The sequence below is a fragment of the Hylobates moloch genome, unplaced genomic scaffold, assembly GCF_009828535.3.
Source record: "Hylobates moloch isolate HMO894 unplaced genomic scaffold, HMol_V3 SCAFFOLD_9, whole genome shotgun sequence".
Lineage (NCBI taxonomy): Eukaryota > Metazoa > Chordata > Mammalia > Primates > Hylobatidae > Hylobates > Hylobates moloch.
In genome coordinates, this window is record NW_026652284.1 from 15,301,004 (window position 1) to 15,322,745 (window position 21,742).

At 51.6% G+C, this 21,742-nt stretch overlaps 1 protein-coding gene across 1 annotated transcript in view; it reads right to left on the reverse strand.

Moving 5' to 3' along the window:
- The window catches only part of SPATA21 (spermatogenesis associated 21), a 40,490-nt gene that overhangs the window by 9,133 nt on the left and 9,615 nt on the right, over positions 1 to 21,742 (reverse strand). The window contains 8 exon segments of the mRNA XM_032759045.2: positions 2,623 to 2,740; positions 2,864 to 2,935; positions 3,863 to 4,000; positions 7,978 to 8,063; positions 8,459 to 8,691; positions 8,694 to 8,900; positions 19,227 to 19,275; positions 19,628 to 19,688. Of these exon segments, the coding sequence (XP_032614936.1) occupies positions 2,623 to 2,740; positions 2,864 to 2,935; positions 3,863 to 4,000; positions 7,978 to 8,063; positions 8,459 to 8,691; positions 8,694 to 8,900; positions 19,227 to 19,275; positions 19,628 to 19,688 (964 nt within the window).

Below are 21,742 nucleotides of genomic sequence, written 5' to 3' on the forward strand. Positions count from 1 at the left end.
GAGACTGTCTCAAAAAAAAAAAAAAAAAAATATATATATATATATATATATACACACACAAATACACACACATACAGTGGATACTCCAGCTTAGGCAATAGATCAAGACTTCAGGGGTAAACATCTCCTGAGGCATTTATCCTTTATGTTACAAACAATCCAATTATACTCTTAGTTATTTTATTTTATTTTATTTTGAGGCAGAGTTTTGCTCTTGTTGCCCAGGATGGAATGCGCTGGCGTGATCTCAGCTCACTGTAACCTCTGCCTCCTGGGTTCAAGCGATTCTCTCCTGCCGCAGCCTCCCGAGTAGCTGGGATTACAGGCACCCACTGCCACGCCCAGCTAATTTTTGTATTAGTAGAGACGGGGTTTCACCATGTTGGCTAGGCTGGTTTCGAACTCCTGACCTCAGGTGATCTACCCACCTCAGCCTCCCAAAGTGCTGGAATTACAGGCGTGAGCCACCACGCCTGGTTGGAAAAAAAGATCTCTTGTCTTTGGAGTTGCTAAATTGATCTTGCTGGAACAGGCTGCACTCATTCCCCTTTCCCTGGCCTATGTAGAAAAGGCCTAGTTTGTGGTAGGAAAAAAATTAGTCCAACTTACTGATTGGCAAGGACAAGCCTTTGTGTGACTCACTGAGAGGAGACCCCAGCAGGCTGAGAGCCTGGTTCCTACAAGCTCAATTCTGTGAGATACGCTCCTGTCCTCATATCCTTCCATCACTCGCATTGAAGTTGAGGAAATATGCCCTCATTTTACAGATGAAGAAACTGAATCTTGAGAGAAAGCAACTTGCCCAAGGCTGCAGAACTAGTAAGAGGCACAGACAGAACTCCAAATTCTTTCTTTTCTTTCTTTCTTGACGGAATCTCTGTCACCCAGACTGGAGTACAGTGGTGGCATCTCAGCTCACTGCAACCTCCGCCTCCTGAGTTCACGCCATTCTCCTGCCTCAGCCTCCCGAGTAGCTGGGATTACAGGCGCCTGCCACCACACCCAGCTAATTTTTTGTATTTTTAGTAGAGACGAGGTTTCACTGTGTTAGCCAGGATGGTCTCGATCTCCTGACCTTGTGATCCGCCTGCTGCGGCCTCCCAAAGTGCTGGGATTACAGGCATGAGCCACCATGCCTGGCTTTTCTTTTCTTTTTTTTAAGAGTTGGCCTTTTGTTCTGTCAACGAGGCTGGAGTGCAGTGGTGCCATCATAGCTCACTGCAGCCACAAACTCCCGGGCTCAAGCAGCCCTTCCCCTTTAGCCTCCTGAGTGGCTAGACTACAGGCACACACCACCTTGCCCAGCAACAAAGTGCCTTTTGGCTGGATGTGGTGGCTCATGCCTGTAACCCCAGCACTTTGGGGAGCCGGGCATGGTGGCACACGCCTGTAGTCCCAGCTACTAGGGAAACTGAGGTGGGAGGATCGATTGAGCCCAGAAGGTCGAGGCTGCAGTGAGTCGTGATTGTATCACTACACTCCAGCCTGGGCGACAGAGCAAGACCCAGCCACCTCTGCTGAAAGCTAGCATTTATTGAGCAACAAGCATTAAAATATGTTCATTTCAAAGACAGGAAATGGAGGCTCAGGCTCCTCTGAGGCATGAGGGCCTGCAATTGCTATTTGAAGATCAACTGGACTGTTCTGGCTTCACCCTTTGCTTCTAGCCCTGGAATGTTCATGTTGTTTCACCTATGGCTATCTCTTCCTTAGATGAACCACTACCTACCTACCCACCCACCTGCCCTGGAGACACGTGGAGGCTTTTGTGTCTTCTGACCCAGATAGGGTCCATCAAATTCCTTTCCTGGGACTGCTCGGTGGGTGCTGCAGGAAAGAATTCCTCTTGCTGCACTAGGAGAGTGTGAGCATGGGGTCGCCAGCTACCATCCCTCCCTCTGTAGGGAGAGCCTAGCTGAGCTCAAAGCCAATGCGCACAGACATGGATAGGTGGAGAGAGAAAGACTTACTGGTATCATCTGGTCTCTGGGATCCCGCTAGTCCTGAGGCCCCAACCAGTAATTTGAGCCATACATTCCCCTTTTGCTTAAGCCAGTTTTATTCTAGTTTTTTTCACTTTTTTTTCTTTTTTCTTTTTTTTTTTTTTTTTTTGAGACGGAGTCTCGCTCTGTCACCCAGGCTGGAGTGCAGTGGCGCAATCTCGGCTCACTGCAAGCTCCGCCTCCCAGGTTCACGCCATTCTCCTGCCTCAGCCTCTCCAAGTAGCTGGGACTACACGCGCCCGCCACCACGCCCAGCTAATTTTTTGTATTTTTAGTAGAGACGGGGTTTCACCGTGGTCTCGATCTCCTGACCTCGTGATCCGCCCGCCTCGGCCTCCCAAAGTGCTGGGATTACAAGCGTGGGCCACCGTGCCCGGCCTTTTTTTTTTTTTTTTTTTTGAGATAGTGTCTCACTCTCTCGCCCAGGCTGGAGTGCAGTGGCTCAATCTCAGCTCACTGCAAGCTCCCCCTCCTGGATTCAAGCGATTCTCGTGCCTCAGCCTCCAGTTTCTTTCATTTGTGACTAAAAGTCGTAACTACCAAAAGTTCTCAGTGCCAAAATGCTAGATGCCACCTCTGTGTCCACAACCCTTCACCCCCAACAACCAGCCCCACTCACTTTGTGATTTCCTTTAAGACTGCCTCTGGTAAGGCCAGCATCTCTACCAGCAGGGACAGGATCTCAAAGAATAGAGTGTGGGGGTTGTGGGGAGCCATGTCCGACAGGGCATTCTGTTCTGGAGACATGGGATAGTGGCTGCCATTACCACTGGGCAGTCCTGAATACCCTCTCCTCTCCCCACAACCAACCTCCCAGCCCCTCCTCCAGTTCTGACTATGCTGGGCTCATCCCTGCTCACCCACAGAGCAGAAGAAGTGCCTGGTGTCTGTCATCACAGCCAAGAAGTCTTTGAAGTCCACATGACCATCTCCTGTGGAGGCCAGAGGAGTAGGGTGGGCAGGGACCTTCGGAGCAGGTCCATGCCTTGCAGCCCAGGCGTGGTTATTAGAAGTTACTGTCTGGGTCTGATTATAAAGCAGTGCATACTCAATGCAGAAAACATGGGGCACACAGGAAAGTACAAGCTGAAAGTGCTCAGACCTGTAATCCCAGCACTTTGGGAGGCCGAGGTGCGTGGATCACCTGAGGTCAGGAGTTCGAGACCTACCTGGCCAACATGGTGAAACCCCGTCTCTACTAAAAATATAAAAATTAGCTAGGAGTGTTGGCACACACCTGTAATCTCAGCTACTTGGGAGGCTGAGGCAGGAGAATTGCTTGAACCTGGGAGGCAGAGGTTGCAGTGAGCCAAGATCGTGCCACTGCACTCCAGCCTGGGCGACAGAGCAAGACTGTTGCAAAAACAAACAAAAAAACAGAACCAAAAAAAGCAAAAAAAAAAAAAATTGTTAAGAATTTCTATGATGTTGGGTGTGGTGGCTCACACCTGTAATCCCAGCACTTTGGGAGGCTGAGGCAGGCAGATCCCTTGAGTCCAGGAGTTTGAGACCAGCCTGGGCAACAAAGACCCCATCTCTACAAAAAAATAAATAATTAGCTGGGCATGGTAGTGCACCTATAGTCCCAGTTACTCAGGAGGCTGAGGTGGCAGGATTGCTTGAGCCTAGGAGGTCGAGGCTGTGGTGAGCAGGGATCACAGCATTATACTCAGCCTGAGCAACAGAACCAGACCTCATCTCAAACAACGAGAACAACAAAGGCATTTCTAGACTGTGACAGCAGAGCATTAAACCAAGCACAGGATCCTTTAGTTGCAGAGCCTCATGCAACTGCACAGGTTTCAAGCCAGTGAAGCAGGCCCTGCCTGGGATGCAGAGTGGAGCCCTCTGCCACTCACCATTGACATCAGCACTCATCAGGGTGTCCTCCACCTGGGCCGGCGTCACGGAAAAGCCCATTAGGAGCAGGATGTTCTTCAGGCTCTGTGCATCCACCTCACCAGGGCCATTGAAGATCTCAAAGTAGCTGCAGAAGGCTGTGGGGAGGGCAGGGTTATGTGGGGTGGGGGCATTTCTTGTTTTCCTCGTTCATCCTGTCACCCCAACCACCCTCCTGCCAGCCTCCTCCACCATCAAAAGCGAAAATAAAAGAGCTGGGTGTGTTGGCTCACGCTTGTAATCCCAACATTTTGGGAGGCTGAGGCGGGTGGATCACTTGAGTTCAGGAGTTCAAGACCAGCCTGGCCAACATGGTGAAACCCTGTCTCTACTAAAAATACAAAACTTAGCTGGGCGTGGTGGTGCATGCCTGTTGTCCCAGCTACAACACTCAGCTAGGCTGAGACAGGAGGATTGCTTGAGCCTAGGATTTCAAGACCAGCCTTGGCAAAACAGGGAGACCCCATCTCTACTAGAAATAAAAATGAAAAAAAAAAAAAAAGCTGGGCATGGTGGTGCGCACCTGTAGTCCCAGCTACTGGGGAGGCTCAGACAGTAGGATCCCTTGAGCCCAGGAGATCAAGGAAGTAGTGAGCCATGATCACACCACTGCACTCCAGCTGGATCAACAGAGTAAAACCCTCTATTGACTCCAACCCAGATTTTGCCATGGGGCTGAGAAACCTGACACCACACAATCTGACTAGTACATGGCCTTCGTATCAGCTGGTGCTGCCCTGGGACATTCTCAGACCCTTCCCATCCTCGTTCTGGTCCACACAATGCAGCGATCCTTGCGACCTTGTCCATCCAGATAGGTGACCAAGGTCTAGGGCACAGACTTAGTCAGAAAAACTGTCCAGTCATCTAACCTCTGAGCCTCAGTTTCCCCATTGTTACAACAGGAATAAGCATTCTACTCTTTTGAGAACATGGCTATAAAGAGCCTAGTCCAGTGTCTGGCACATAGTAGGGTGCCCTAAAGTGGGTGGGCTACTGGTGCTGAGTGGAGGCCACTAATTAGCTGAGCTGTTGGCACCCAAACAAAACCCTTGACCTGGATTTGGAACAGACAGCAGAGTGAGTCAAGGGGACCACAGCCCTTTTTTCTTTTCTTTTTTTTTTTTTTTTTTTTGGTGAGACGGAGTCTCACTCTGTCATCCAGGCTGGAGTACAGTGGCGGAATCTCGGCACACTTTAACCTCTGCCTCCCGGGTTCATGTGATTCTCCTGCCTCAGCCTCCCAAAGTGCTGGAGTTACAGGCATGAGCTGCTGTGCCTGGCCTGGCTCTGCCATTTAATAAGCTGGATTGCTCTTATGTTGAAGCCCTAACCCCCAGTACTTCCAAACGTGCCTGTATTTGAAGATAGGGCCTTTAAAGAGGTGATTAAATTAAAAAGAGGCCTTTAGGGTGGGCCCTAATCCAATCCAGCTGGAGTCCTCATACAAAAAGAAAATTTGGGCTAGGTGCGATGGCTTACACCATCCACCCAGCACTATGGGAAGCTGAGGCAGTAGAATCACTTGAGTCCAGGAGTCTGAGACCAGCCTGGGCAACATAAGAGACTCCATCTCTACAAAAATTTTAGAAATTAGCCAGCCACCGTGGCACATGCCTGTAGTCCCAGCTACTCAGGAGGCTGAGGTGGAAGGATTACTTGAGCCCTGGAGGTGGAGGTTGCAGTGAGGTAGGATCACATCACTGCACTCCAGCCTGGGTGACAGAGCAAGGGCCCTGTCTCAAATAAATAAATAATAAATGCAAATTTGGACACACAGATACCAGGGTTGCCCATTCACAGATGAAAGACCATGTGAGGACAGTGGGAAGACAGCTGTCTGCAGGCCAAGCAGGGAGGCCACAGAAGAAAGCAACCTGCCAACACCCTGATCTTGGACTTCCAGCCTGTGACAAAAGAAATGTCTGCTGTTTCAACCATCCAGTCTGCGGTCCTTTGTTAAGGCAGCCCGTGCTGACTGGGACGGTGGACATGGGCAAGTTGCTGCACTCATGTGAGCCTCTATTTCCATACCTGTACGATGGCCATGACAACAGTGCACCCTCTTGGAGATATTCTATGAACTCAGTGCTGGCACACGATAGCCTCTGTTAGCCTGGAAGTCTCTGACAAACAGCGCTGAATGGTAGGGAAGAGGTGGGGCTAGGATTGGTGTTGGGGCACGTGGTGACCTGTCGTGCGCAGGCACATCACAGAAGGAAAAACCAGAGCAACTCTCAGAAGCAGGTGTGATCGCTCAGAATGCCTGGTGGTTTGAGCCACTGGAACAGGGCAGTCGGCCCTTTAATTACCAGACAGGGATTGGGAGCTGTGGGACCTTGAGTCTCTGAGTCAAAGTGGCGCGTTGTTCATGAACTGCTCAAGGAGGTGGGGCAGAGAGAGCTGCACTTAGGAAGGTGGCTAGGGAGTTGTATATCATAATTATTATTACTATTATTATTATTGAGACAGAGTCTCTCTCTGTCACCCAGGCTGGAGTGCAGTAGCGTGATCTCGGCTCACTGCAACCTCCGCTTCCCAGGTTCAAGCGATTCTCGTGCCTCAGCCCCCTGAGTAGCTGGGATTACAGGTGCCCGCTGCCACACCCGGCTAATTTTTGTATTTTTAGTAGAGACAGGGTTTCACCATGTTGGTCAGGCTGGTCTCGGACTCCTGACCTCGTGATCCACCTGCCTAAGCCTCCCAAAGTGCTGGGATTACAGGTGTGAACCACTGCTCCCGGTTGGAGTTGTATATTATTTTATTTTTAAGAGACAGAGTCTTGCTCTGTCGCCCAGGCTGGAGTGTAGTGGCATAATCATAGCCCACCATAACCTCGAACTCCTGAGCTCAAGTGATCCTCCCACCTCAGCCTCCTGGGTAGCTGGGACTACAGGCTCATGCCACCATGTCTGGCTAATTTTTAAATTTTTTGTAGATATGGGGGTCTTACTATGTTGCTTAGGCTAGTCTTGAACTCCTGGCCTCAAGCGATCCTCCTGCCTCAGGCTCCCAAAGTGCTGGGATTATAGGCATGAGCCACTGTGCCCAGCCATGGTAGAGGTTTTAATACTAAAAGGGGTGAACTTCAAGGATGGGGTCACAGGGAGCTAGTGAGAGTATCCAGGGAAGACAGAGGAAGGGGCCGCTCTGGCCAAGAGGGTTGCAGGCCTTGGGGAGGAGTAGGGGATGGAAGGAGGATGTACATCCATTCTTCTAGGGCCAGGGTGATGGGGGAGTAGGGTCACAGGGGCCCTGTCCTGAGGACAATAGAGAGCAAAGTAGGTGTTCAGAACTTTTTAACTTTTTGGTGAAGGTTAGATGTGGTGGGAATGGGGTACATGTTTAGGCTGGTGGCCTTGTTTAATGGTGAGGGACCATCTAGGATGGGCAGGGCTCCTGGAGCCCTGTCTCCCATCCAGGGTGCTCTGAAGAGGACCAATAGAGCAGGCTTGGGTTAAGGGAAGCAGAAACTATTCCAAAACCTAAAGCACTGTGCAGGGCATCTGTCATTCTCTCAGAGAAGCAGCTCTGGCACAGGGAGAGCGCTGGACTTCGAGTCAGAAGACCTAGCACGAGGCCGGGCGTGGTGGCTCACGCCTGTAATTCCAGACTTTGGGAGGCTGAGGCGGGTGGATCACTTGAGTTCAGGAGTTCGAGACCAGCCTGGCCAACATGGTGAAACTCCGTCTCTACTAAAAATACAAAACTCAGCCGGGCGTGGTGTCACACATCTGTAATCTCAGCTATTCAGGAGGCTGAGGTAGGACAATCGTTTGAACTCTGGAGGCAGATGTTGCAGTGAGCTGAGATCGCACCACTGCACTCCAGCCTGGGCGACAGAGCGAGACTCTGTCTCAAAAAAAAAAAAAAAAAAAAAAAACAAGACCCAGCATGAATTCCGGCCCCCCCAACCCAGCAGCTTTGTGAGCTGGAGCCAATCCCCCACAGGGCTGTGGTGGGCATGGCGGCAGCTGTGTGATGTGGAAAACACCCCAGTCCACGCTGCGCCTATAACCCCCAAGGACCAAGGGTCCTGCCTGTGCTGGGACCTCCCTGACCTCCCTGCCCCCACCTTCCTCTTGCTTCAGGGTCAGTTGCTCCTCGGACTTCTCCCAGTTTTGATAAAGCTTTTGGAGGCTCTGCTCTTCCTGCTCCTGCCTGCAGAGGACAGAACCCCGACCCAGGGCAACATCCGGCCGCCCACCCTGCCAATGGCTAGGGGAGGGGTTGGGGGAGCCTGCAGGAGGAGGCCGTGGGGGAGGCTTTGGGGAGCCCGGAGAGATCAAGAATGGCAGGAAAAAGGAGACCCAGAGGAGAAGTGGGACAGAGGAGAGGGGAACTAGATGGAGACCCCTTCGGGGGAGTTAGAAAAGGGGTCAGAAGTGGGAGAGGAGGCAGAGACATGGGAGATGCGGAGAGGAGACACATGAGAAATGGAGAGAGGGAGACACACGAGGGAACAGGCAGGTGCAAGGATGGGGACCTGCATCCGGGACAAGGCTTTGATCTTGGGGCCTTTCAGGAGCGGGCGGGTGAGCAGCGGGGGCTCCTACCGCACCTTGGCGTAGCTCAGGGTTCTCTCACTGCTCTGATGCAAGAGTTCCATCCTTCTCCAACCTAGGTCCAGGGCAGGGCCCAGCAGGACAGGGCAAGGCATGGAGGTGGGGACCGGGGCTCCCATGGGGGCAGGCTCTGGCCCAGGAGCTGGCAGCCAGGCCCACGATGGGCCACTGGCAGGGACCAAGGCAGGGGTCTGAGGCAGGCTTGGGGCTGAGGTGGGCACCGGGGGGTCAGGGTCCTGGGGGACTTCTGGGCTGTCTGGGACCGGGCCTTCGAGGCTCTCCGATGGGAGGCCTCCACTTTCTCCACCTCCAGCAAGCACTTCATGAAGCCCTGCCGGAAGTTCCTGAGGCTCTGTGTCCCTGCAGCCACCGCGGGCTTCTGACGCTGCTGCTGCGCACGGTCTGGCTCCCTCTCTCCAATGTCCCTCACCTCCTGGGGATAGGGGAGGGGATCCAGGAGGCCTCTAGCGGGCCCTAGTGTCCCACAAAGCTCCTCCCTGCCATCCCCTCTCCAGAGATCCTCAGACTGCCCCTTACTCTCTGAGCATTTGGAGGATGTGCCCCAAATCTCACACGCACCCCACTGTGCTCCTGCCCCACGTCCTCCCCAACACTTGACTTGCCACCTCCAAGTGAGCTGTATTTTTTTTTTTTTGAGACAGGGTTTTACTCTGTCACTCAGGCTGGAGTGCAGTGGCGTGATCTCAGCTCATTGTAGCCTTGACCTTCCAGGTTTGAGTGATCCTCCCACCTAAGCCTTCAGAGTAGCTGGGACTACAGCCTCGTACTACCACACCCAGCTAATCTTTTTTTTTTTTTTTTTTTTTTTTGAAGTCTTGCTCTGTTGCCCAGGCTGGAGTGCAGTGGTGTGATCTTGGCTCGTGGCAACCTCCACCTCCCAGGTTCAAGCGATTCTCCTGCCTCAGCCTCCTAAGTGGCTGGGACTACAGGTGTGCACCATCACGCCCAGCTAATTTTTATATTTTTAGCAGAGATGGGGTTTTGCCATGCTGGCCAGGCTGGTCTCCCAACTCCTGACCTCAGGTGATCTGCCTGCCTCGGCCTCCCAAAGTGCTGGGATTACAGGCATGAGCCACTGCGCCCGGCCTAATGTTTGTATTTTTTGTAGAGACAGGGTTTCACCATGTTGCCCAGGCTGGCCTGGAACTCCTGACCTCAAGTGATCCTCCGCCTTGGCCTCCCAAAGTGCTGGGATGACAAGCGTGATCCACTGCGCCCGGCTGAGCCATGGTCTTGAGTGAGTTACTCCTGGTCCCACCACTTGGCTTTGTTCATACCTGCTGTCTGCCCTCCTGACCAGAAGGTAAGCATTATGAGGGCAGGATCTTGGCTGCCTCTTTTATTCCTGTACACCCACTTCTCATTCACTCAGCAACCCCAGGCTCTCTTGCACCTGTTCCCTCCTCTCAGAGGGACTGGCTGTCCCCATTCTGCCTCTTGCCAGGCCAGGCTTTTCTCCCAATTAAAGACACTGTGCTTACCACACACTCTCTCTTCCTAAGTTATCAACTTCGCTTTCCCCACCAGATTACTCCTATCAGCATGTAAATATATTATCATCTTCCCTCTTTTATTTTGAAAGAAATAGGGTCTCGTTTTGTTGCCCAGGCTGGAAGGCAGTGACACGATCTCAGCTCACTGCCACCTTGAATTCCTGGGCTCAAGAGATAATCCCACCTCAGCCTCCCAAGTAGCTGGGACTACAGGTGCTCACCACCAGGCCCGGCTAATATTTTAATTTTTTGTAGAGACAGAGTCTTGTCTTGCCCAGGCTGGTCTCAAAACCCTTGGCCCAAATGATCCTCCTACCTCAGCCTCCCAAAGTGCTGGGATTACAGATGCGTGCCACCAAAACCGGCTAATCTTCCTTCTTTAAGAACAAAACAGGCTGGGCGCGGTGGCTCAAGCCTGTAATCCCAGCACTTTGGGAGGCCAAGGCAGGTTGATCACGAGGTCAGGAGATTGAGACTATCCTGGCTAACATGGTGAAACCTCGTCTCTACTACAAATACAAAAAATTAGCCGGGTGCAGTGGCGGGCACCTGTAGTCCCAGCTACTCAGGAGACTGAGGCAGGAGAATGGTGTGAACCCGGGAAGCGGAGTTTGCAGTGAGCCAAGATAGCGCCACTACACTCCAGCCTGGGTGATAGAGCAAGACTCCATCTCAAAAAAAAAAAAAAAAACAGGCCGGGCGCGGTGGCTCACGCCTGTAATCCCAGCACTTTGGGAGGCCGAGGCAGGCGGATCACAAGGTCAGGAGATCGAGACCATCTTGGCTAACACAGTGAAACCCCGTCTCTACTAAAAATACAAAAAATTAGCCGGGTGTGGTGGTGGGTGCCTGTAGTTCCAGCTACTTAGGAGGCTGAGCAGGAGAATGGCATGAACCCAGGAGGCAGAGGTTGCAGTGAGCCGAGACCATGCCATTGCACTCCATTGCACTGGGCGACAGAGCAAGACTCTGTCTCAAAAAAAAAAAAAAGAACAAAACAAAGTCTCCTGATACCACCCAACCCCGATCATCCCAGTTCTCTGCTCCCCTTCTGTTGCAAAATTCCTTGAAAGCGTTGGCTGTCCTGACTCCCCACTTCCATCTCCAATCAGTCTCTGCCCAGCACTCCCCAAAGCTGCTCTCGCCATGCCACAGTCAGATCTCTGCCCTCATCTGAGTTGACCCCTTGGCAGCATTAGACACAGATGCCCATTCACTCTGTCCTTCTGGAAACACTCCCTTCTCTAGACATCCCCCCTCACTGGCTGCTCTGCCCCTGCCTCCGGTGCTGGCTCCTCCTCACTCGTGCTCCATTTCTCAGTGTTGTGGAGACCCAGGGATTTGTCCTCAGTCCTTCCCCTGCTCTGGACTCCCTCCCTCCCTCCCTAAAAGTCATCCTCCTGCCCATGACTCCATTTTCCTCACATTTCTTTGTCCTTACTAATACCAGACATCCTCCTTGACATCTCTTCTTGGGTGTCTAGAACAGGACCAAAGCAGAGACCTCAGGTTCCTCTCATCTGCTGCTACCCAGGCTCGTGTCTCACTTCATGACACCAACGGTGGCTTAGGCCCCAGACCTAGAGTCCTTTTATTCTTTTCCAACTTTTTTTTTTCTGTGATAACATACACATAACATTTCCCATCTTTGTTTGTTTTGAAACAGAGTCTCACTCTGTTACCCAGGCTGGAGGGCAGTGGCACAATCTTGGCTCACTGCAACCTCTGCCTCCTGTGTTCAAGCAATTCTCCTGCCTCAGCCTCCCAAGTAGCTGGGATCACAGGTGTGTACCACCATGCCCGGCTAATTTTTGTATTTTTAGTAGAGACAGCATTTTACCATGTTGGCCAAACTGGCCTCGAACTCCGACCTCAGGTGATCTGCCTGCCTCGGCCTCCCAAAGTGCTGGGATTACAGGTGTGAGCCACCGCGCCTGGCCTATCATACTGTTTACCATAGTAGGTGTACCATTTTACATTCCCACCAGCAGTACACAGATGTTCCAGTTTCTCCACATCCTTGCCAACACTTGTTATTTTCTGTTTTTTTCTTGTTTATAGCAGTCGTCCTGATGAGTGTGAGCCTAGAGTTCTTTTTTTTTTTTTTTAAGACAGAGTCTCGCTCTGTCGCCCAGGCTGGAGTGCAGTGGTGCAATCTTGGCTCACTGCAACCTCCGCCTCCCGGGTTCAAGTGATTCTCGTGCCTCAGCCTCCTGAGTAGGTGGGATCACAGATGTGCGCCACCACAGCCTGGCTAATTTTTTTTTGTATCTTTAGTGGAGATGGGGTTTTGCCATGTTGCCTAGGCTGGTCTTGAATTCCTGGCCTCAAGTGATCTGCCCACCTCAGCTACTCAAAGTGTTGGGATTACAGGCATGAGCCACTGTACCCGGCCTAAACTGTATTTATTTATTTACATGTTAATGGTCTAGACTTTCCTCCAACTAGGTCACAAGCTCCATTCACCATGAAGTCCCCAGTTTCATAACTGTGTTTGGTATGTTGTCCTCAATATGTATGTTAACTAAACAGTGATTATTTCAGTTTTCTCAGTGACGTCTGAGAAGCAAGATAATGTAAATAATGCACTTGGACAGAGTAAACGCTCAGCAAACAGTAGGGTTGAAAATAATTATAGTTGGACGGGCGCGGTGGCTCACGCCTGTAATCCCAGCACTTTGGGAGGCTGAGGCAGGCAGATCACCTGAGGTAGGGAGTTTGAGACCAGCCTGACCAACATGGAGAAGCCCCATCTCTGCTAAAAATACAAAATTAGCTGGGCGTTGTTCGCATGCCTGTAATCCCAGCTACTCAGGAAGGCTGAGGCAGGAGAATCGCTTAAACCTGGGAGGCGGAGGTGGAGATGAGCCGAGATCACACCATTGCACTTCAGCCTGGGCAACAAGAGCGAAACCCCATCTCAAAAAAAAAAAGAAAGAAAAGAAAATTCTAGTTGAGTATTCTGACAGCCTAGAAAAGAGACCCAATTTTCCCATGTCATAGACTCCTTTAATTGTTTTCCTGAATTAAGGGCAAATGCTCAATTTCTGTCAAGCCTAAAACAAACAATTAAAAGCAGTTCTGGGCTGGGCACAGTGGCTCATGCCTGTAATCCTAACACTTTGGGATGCTGAGGCAGGTGGATTGCTTGAGCTCAGGAGTTCAAGAACAGCCTGGGCAACATGGTGGCACCCTGTCTCTACAAAAAATACAAAAATTAGTCAGGCATAATGGCTCATGCCCGTACTACCAGCTACTTGAAGGGGCTGAGGAGGGAGGATCACTTGAGCCCAGGAGGTAGAGGTTGCAGTGAGCCAAGATTGTGCCACTGCACTCTAGCACTCTGGGCAGCAGAATGTGACCCTGTTTTAAAAAAAAAAAAAAAAAAAGGCAGTTCTGGAGCTCCTGCTCCATTGTGATATTGGGGACCCAAGATGGTGGCCATGAATCCAGCCTCACTGTCATCATGGCCCTCCGGGGACTCCCCATGGCCCTCTGGGGACTGCAGGGCTTCCGAAGTCCGGGGCCTCTGCACCTGTCGCAGATACAGACTCTGAGCCCCAAGGTAGGTAGAAGTCTGTCTCAGAATGTCTCCTATTATTTCAGGATCCAGCACCAAGTTTTGCTCCCAGCAGGTGCTCAGCCTATGGGTGAACGATGGTGCCAAGGCCCGGACATCTTTCCCTCTAGCTTCTCCAACCCTCACACACCTGGATTCCTCCTTCTGCTTTCTCTGAGCCCCTTCCACCTGGCATCACGTGTCCTGAACAGGCTACTGCATTGACCTCTGTGCAGCTCTGGTGTCACTGCTCTGCTACCTCTGAGCCTGCAGGGGCTCCCTGTGACTGTCACACTCATCCCTTCATCCATCTGTGCCACACGTGCAGTCAGGTGGGTACAGGGGTGCCTAGTGTCCAGCCTCGGGTGGTCTTTTTTTTTTCTTTTCTTTTTTTTTTTTTTTTTGAGACGGAGTCTCGCTTTGTCGCCCAGGCTGGAGTGCAGTGGCGCAATCTCGGCTCACTGCAAGCTCCGCCTCCCAGGTTCATGCCATTCTCCTGCCTCAGCCTCTCCGAGTAGCTGGGACTACAGGCACCCGCCACCACGCCCGGCTAATTTTTTGTATTTTTAGTAGAGACGAGGTTTCACCGTAGTCTCGATCTCCTGACCTCATGATCCACCGACCTCGGCCTCCCAAAGTGCTGGGATTACAAGCGTGAGCCACCGCGCCTGGCCTGGGGTGCTCTAGTCTAGTATTTCTTCTTAGGCCCAGCTTTTTGCAAGGTGTTAAGAGGGACATTGGAGTGCTAAGGCCAAATGCTTCACTCCACGACTCTGCAGGACGGGTCTCCATGTGCAGGTGGGCCTTGGACCCACCCAGTTCTCTCTCATTTCTCACTTGTAGTTCTGAAGATTATACAGTTAAAGAATGTGGTGGGCGCCAGGCACGGTGGCTCATGCCTGTAATCTCAGCACTTTGGGAGGCTGAGGCGGGTGGACCATTTGAGGTCAGGAGTTCAAGACCAGCCTGGCCAACATGGTGAAACTCTGTCTCTATTAAAAATACAAAAATTAGCCACATGTGGTGGTATATGCCTGTAATCTCAGCTACTCAGGAGGCTGAGGCAGGAGAATTGCTTGAACCCGGGAGGCGGAGGTTGCAGTGAGCTGAGATCCCACCACTACAGCACTCCAGCCTGGGTGACAGAGAGAGACTCCATCTCAAAAAAAAAAAAAAAAAAAAAAGAATGTGGTGGGAATGCAATATCCTAAGATAGGGAGGGGCTGGCTGGAATACCCCAGGATCTGTTCCACTCCCCTGAGCCCCAGAAATAGGATGGCCTTCAAGGCTTTAGCCCAGCAAATCATGTCACCTTGACGTATAAAACCCAGGGTGGGCTGCTTTCTGGGGTCCCTCAGCAAGTGTGGCACACGCAGACAAGACTCCCTCTGCCCCAGACAGCTTTCCTGAGCCTTGGGGGCCAGGCTCATAGTGGATCCTCGGCTTCTGTTGTCCTTTGCTGCCCATCTTTAGTAATAAACTCACTTTATATAACGTGTATGCATGGGTATTCTGCCTCATTGGACTCAGACAAGTTGGTAACCAGTACACGGTGAGACTGCCTCACATCCTGGAGGCTTCATATCACAGCCAACCTAGCTTTTCAGCCGCTCTGTCCATCATATCCAATATGCTTGTCCCACGAGGCCCAGATGATGGCGCTCTCCATCGTCACTCTTCATTCACCTTCCTTCCCATCTCTGTAACTTTCCTTGTAATGGATCTGCTGCCTGGCTGCCCTTTCTTTTCTTTTTTTTAGACGGAGTTTCACTCGCTGCCTAGGCTAGAGTGCAATGGCACGATCTCGGCTCACTGCAGCCTCTACCTCCTGGGTTCAAATGATTCTCCTGCCTCAGCCTACCGAGTAGCCAGGACTACAGGTGCCTGCCACCACACCCAGCTAATTTTTTTTTTTTTTTTTTTTTTGAGACAAAGTCTCGCTCTTGTCCCCCAGGCTGGAGTGCAATGGCACGATCTTGGCTCACTGCAACCTCTGCCTTCCGGGTTCAAGCGATTCTCTCCTGAAGAGCTGGGATTACAGGCACTTGCCACCACGCCTGGCTAATTTTTTTGTATTTTTAGTAGAGACGGGTTTTTTTTCCCCATGTTGGCCAAGCTGGTCTCGAACTCCTGACCTCAGGTGATCCGCCCGCCTTGGCCTCCCAAAGTGCTGGGATTACAGGCATGAGTCACCATGCCCGGCCATTTTTTGTGTTTTTAATAGAGATGGGGTTTCACCATGTTGACCAGGTTGGTCTCGAACTACTGACCTCAGGTGATCCACCCACCTCAGCCTCCTAAAGTGTTGGGATTACAGGCGTGAGCCACTCACTGCACCTGGCCCTGGGTGCCCTTTCTACTCCCTGGCTCTGTCCGTATTCCGTTCCCTCTGTATGGCCTAATATCAGTCCTGCCTCTCCAGAAAGCTACCTGCTGGCCCCAGGGCTCCTCTGAGTGCCTGCAGGACTTCCTGTCCAGGACCTCTCACTTCTTGTGGTGCCACCAGCTCAGCTGCATCCTCCAGAGCAGGGAGCAGGGGCCCTCCCCGGCTTTCCTTGTCTTTTCTCTCCAAGCACTGGGCCTGGTATGTCACAGACACTCAGTATGTACTTGTGGAGCCAAATTGTGCCCTCTTCTCTTCTCCCCCACAGTATCCAGCCCGCACTGTGCATGGGGTAGGGATGGGGTAAAAGGCAGAAACACACAGGCAAAGAATAGTTGTTAATTCTCTCTCTCTTTTTTTTTTTTTTCCAAGACAGAGTCTTGCTCTGTTGCTCAGGCTGAAGTGCAGTGGCGCTATCTTGGCTCACTGCATCCCCTGCCTCACAGGTTCAAGTGATTCTCCTGCCTCAGCCTCCCAAGTAGCTGGGACTACAGGTGCACGCCACCATGCCCTGCTAATTTTTGTATTTTGGCCAGGCTGGTCTTGAACCCCTGACCTCAGGTGATCTACTTGCCTCGGCCTCCCAAAGTGCTGGGATTACAGGCATAAGCCACTGCATCCGGCCTAGTTCTTATTTCTCATCTGACTTCTCACTAGTCCGGAGAGGTACCTCGTCTTATTCCCATCCATTCATTTATTCAACGTATTCCTGTTGAGTGTCTACCACGTGCTGGGCATTGTTTGAGGCACAAAGCATAGAGGAGTAAGTCAACTAGCGAGGCTGCCCTCAGGGAGCTTGCGTTCTAGATGATGAATAGGTTGACAACTTAAAGATAATGTCGGAGGGAGAAAGTACTGCAAAGACAATAAAACAGGGCAATGCGATAGGCTAAGTGTGGCTGACAGGCTGCTTGAGATTGGCTGGCCAGGGAAGGCCTTGTGGAAAAACTGATGTCGAAATTGAAAGTGAATGACTCAAGAGAGCCATAAGACTGTCTATGAGGAGGAGTTCAGGCACAAGCACACTCAAAGGCCCTGGGGTGAGACTAGGCTTGGCATATTCAAGGGCTGGAGGTTAGAGCAGAGTGGCTAGACATAGGGCTTTATGGCTCTTGGTGAAGATTTTGGATCTTATTCTAAGAAGATGAGGCTTGGACTAGGGTAATGAAAGAGGGAGTGGAAGGAAGGGACGGATTCAGGATTTATTTTGTAGGTAGCACTAAACAGGGCTTGTTGACACATGTGAAAGGATTATAGAGGGAAAAGGAGGAATCAGAGGTGATTTTGAGCTGGGTTGCATGAGCCCCTCGGGGGAGAAAGGCAGTGTCATTTGCTGGGCTGAAGAAGACTGCTGTGGTCATGTTTGAGAAGTGAATTAGCCAGCCAGAGGGAATTCAAGTAGGCCATTGGATATATGAACGTGGAATTTAAAGGCAAGGTCTACGGCTGGGCGCGGTGGCTCACGCCTGTAATCCCAGCACTTTGGGAGGCCGAGGCGGGTGGATCACTTGAAGTAAGGAGTTCGAGAGCAGCCTGGCCAATGTGGTGAAACCCCGTCTTTACTAAAAATACAAAAATTAGCCGGGTGAGGTGGTGCATGCCTGTAATCCCACCTACTCGGGAGGCTGAGGCAAGAGAATTGCTTGAACCTCAGAGACAGAGGTTGCAGTGAGCTGAGATTGCGCCACTGCACTCTAGCCTGGGCATCAGAGACTCTGTGTCAATTTAAAAAAAAAAAAAAGTCTCGCCTGAAGATATGGATTTGGGAATCATCAGAGGGACTGAATGAGATCATCCAGGGAGAGAATGGAGATGGGAGACCAGAGGGTGGAGCCCAAGGGTGGAGAAGATGAGGAGGAACTAGGGAGGGAGACTGGGAAGGAGTTGCTAGTGACATGGGAGGAGAACCAAGGTAGGGCTGTCACGGAGCCTGGAGAAGGCAGCATTGAGAAGGAGAGAGGGAGCCACTGTGTCTTCTGCTGTTTCGAGGTGGGCTCTGTAAGGACAGAGCTCTTCCATTTGATAAGCCAGATGGAGATTATGGAGACCCCGATAAAAGCTCTCATATGCGGATGTGTGGAGAAAAGACAAGCGGAGGAGGTGAGGGGGACAATTATTGAGGGATGGGGCTGCAAAGGGGAGCAAAGAAAGACGGCTTTTGACACCAGGTATGGTTGTGAACGCCTGTAGTCCCAGCTACTCGGGAGGCTGAGACTAGCTTGAACCCGGGAGGTGGTGGTTGCAGTGAGCCATGATCACACCACTGCACTCCAGCCTGGGCAACAGAGACTCTGTCTCAAAAAAAAGGAAAAAAAGAAAGAAAGGCAGCTTTTGATATTGTGGAGGTTAAGCCATGTTTGTATGCTGATGGAATCGTCCTGTAGTAACACAGAGAGGGATCATGTGGTGGGGGGAGGGGACGAGAGCTAATGAATAAATGGGGAGACAGCCATGGGAGCAGGGGCCTATCTTCACAGCTCCCATTGCAGCCAAATCAAGGCAGGGAGGGTGGTGGGTTTGGGGATGCTTCTTCTCATCTGATGCTTCTGTTTGTCAGTGACACATGAGTGAGATGAGGGGCATGGGGGATGCTGTTGTGAAATGATGACCTGGAGCGGAGGAGAGGGCGGTGTGGCCAAGGAAAAGTGAGACTTGCAGGCAGCATCTCACATGAGTGGTTAATGCTTGAAAGTGAAACCCATCAACGAGACAGGATGTTCTCCAACCGCGTTGAGCTGCTCAACATGGGTACAAAGCTGGGTGGGTTTAGCCAGGGTGGGGTTTTGCCAAAGAACACAGCAGGATGAGACAGGGCAGGTGCTGGCAGGGCATGCATGCTAGTGACTGTGTATTTGCAGGTTGCCCGGTCAGGTCAAAGAACTAGGAAGTGGCAGAGCTAGGGGAGGGAAGGGTGGCTGGGAGGGGTCGGGGAAGCCTCCCAGGTGTTCAGGGATGCTTTGGATTGTGTGGCTGTGGCCGAGGGCAAATGGGTGGAAGAAATCCATGCTGATTCGGAACAAGCCACCATCTGGGATGAACCCAAGGGCTGCAGAGTGTAAGAAGAGCATTCTTGACACCCATCCAGAATACACACACATGCATACACACAGGCACAGGCACAAGCACACACACACACGTGTGCACATCCATGCGCACTTTCACACACAGCCACACACACCTTCCTTGGTTTGACTCCAAATAGGGGTTTGACATGCCACATCTGCCTCTGCCCTCTTCCTCCTCCTGATGCCCCTGCCCTTACCCTACACAGCCCATCCCCATTCCCACTGTGGCCCTACTTACTGGTGGAGGAAGAGGCCCCGGTGCTGGGTGGGTCTCCACAGCCTCACCCCTGAATAGAAGAGAGACCCCCAGGTGGGGGAAGCACTGAGCTGAAGGTTTGCCCCCCTGCCCTCCCCTGTCAGCCCCCGGGACACTCAGTTCCACCCCAGCCCCACCCCCTTGGCCTTCTCATCTCAGGGGGCTCCTTATTTCCCCACATCCTCATGTAGACAGGCTCATGGAACCAAGAATTCTGGTATTCCAGCCGTTACACAGATGGGGAAATTGAGACCCAGGGGAGCATGACTTGCCCAAGGTCCTCTACCAGGTCAGGAGCAGTCTGGACTAGAATTCACCTCACCTGAAACTAACAGAAGAGCGTCCTTGTTGGGGGCAGGGGATGGCACTGGAAAATGACTTACCCTTCTTTTGCTTTTTTAGGTCCAGGCATGGATGGCAGGAAGGGGTTAGCTGTCTTTTCCTCTGGAGTCACGATGGACATTGGGGGCATTGCTTCCTGAGAGCTGTCCCCATGTCCCCCTGGGCTGGGCTCTGGCGGAGCCTTCTGTGGCCTGATGTGTGGGACACCTGCCTCCTTGGGGTGCTTGCCTCCCAGTGGCTGGCCACGGCTGGCCAAGCAGCAGCAAGGCTCTGCTGGCTGCGCCATGTCTGCCTGGTGACCGAGGGTGGATTGATATCTGGAGCCCTGTCAAGGACAAGGACACCACGGCTGGGGAGCTCCATCCTGGTTCCCAGGTGAACCTCAATGCTCCAAGTGAACTGGAGACCAGTTATGACACACTTACTAGGGTCCCAGCACTTCAGGCATCATCTTAATTCTCCTAGTGCCCCTAGAAGGTAGCACAGGTACTCCCACATTTTGAGGGGTGAGGAAATTGAAGCCCAGAGAAGGCGTGGCCTACCCAAAGAACCACACTTCCCTATGGGAGTGGAATGAGAGCCTGGAAAATTGAGAAGATCCCCTTTAAATAGAATTTTCCTTTGTGTGTGTGTGTGTGTGTGTGTGTGTGTGTGTGTGTGTGTGTGTTTTGAGACAAGTCTCACTCTGTCACCCAGGCTGCAGTGCAGTGGCAAGATCACAGCTCATTGCAGCCTTGACCTCCTGGGCTCAAGGGATCCCCCTGCTTCAGCCTCCTGAGTAGCTGGGACTACAAATACCTGTCACCATGCCTGGCTGATATTTTTTAATTTTTGGTAGAGATGAGGTCTCACTATGTTGCTCAGGCTGGTCTTGAACTCCTCGGCTCAAGCATTCCTCCTGCCTCAGCCTCCCAAAGTGCTGGGATTACAGGCATCAGCCACCATGCCCAGCCTTAATGGGATTTTCCAAGGGATATTTCAAAGAACAAGAATCCTTCATGAGCCTCCTTAAAAAGAGGAGGTTTTGGCCAGGTGTGGTGGGTCACACCTGCAATCCCAGAATTTTGGGAGGCTGAGGGGCAGGTGGATCACTTGAAGTCAGGAATTCATGACCAGCCTGGCCAACATGGCGAAATTCTGTCTCCACTAAAAATACAAAATTAGCTAGGCATGGTGGCTCATGTCTGTAATCCCAGCTATTTGGGAGGTTGAGGCACGAGAATCACTTGAACCCGGGAGGCAGAGGTTGCAGTAAGCCATGATCACACCACTGCACTCCAGCCTGGGTAACAGAGTGAGACTCTGTCTCTTGAAAAAAAATAATAAAGGCCTAAGTGGGTGGATCACATGAGATTAGGAGTTCAGGACCAGCCTGGCCAACATGGTGAAACCCTGTCTCTACTAAAAATATAAAAATTAGCTGGGCGTGGTGGTGCATGCCTGTAATCCCAGCTACTCAAGAGGCTTAGGTGGGAGGATCACTTGAACCTGGGAGGTGGAGGTTGCAGTGACCCAAAATCACACCCCTGCACTCTAGCCTGGGCAACAGGGCGAGACTCCATGTCAAAAAAAAAAAAAAAAGTGGTATATTATGGTATATGGAATGGAAATATTACTGAGCAACCAAAAGAACAACATGTTGATACACACAATACATGAATTTCTTTTTCTTTCTCTCTCTCCCTTTTTTTGGAGACAGAGTCTCACTCTGTTTTCCAGGCTGGAGTGCAATGGCATGATCTCAGCTCACTGCAACCTCCGCCTCCCAGGTTCAAGTGATTCTCCTGCCTCAGCCTCCTGAGTAGCTGGGATTACAGGCACCTGCCACCATGCCCAGCTAATGTTTATATTTTTGGTAGAGACGGGGTTTCACCAGGTTGGCCAAGCTGGTCTTGAACTCCTGACCTCAGGTGATCCACCCGCCTCAGCCTCCCAAAGTGCTGGGATTACAGGCTGAGCCACCGCGCCCGACCTAGATGAATCTCAAATAGTCATGTGGAGTGAACGAAGCCAGACAGAAAGAATGTACACTGTACAATTTCATTTGTGTAAAATTCCACGAAATACAAACAAATCTATAGTGATATTTGGTGGTTGCCTGGGGATAGACTAGTGGGAGGGGGGATGAGAAAGGGCACAAGGAAATGGTTGGGGTG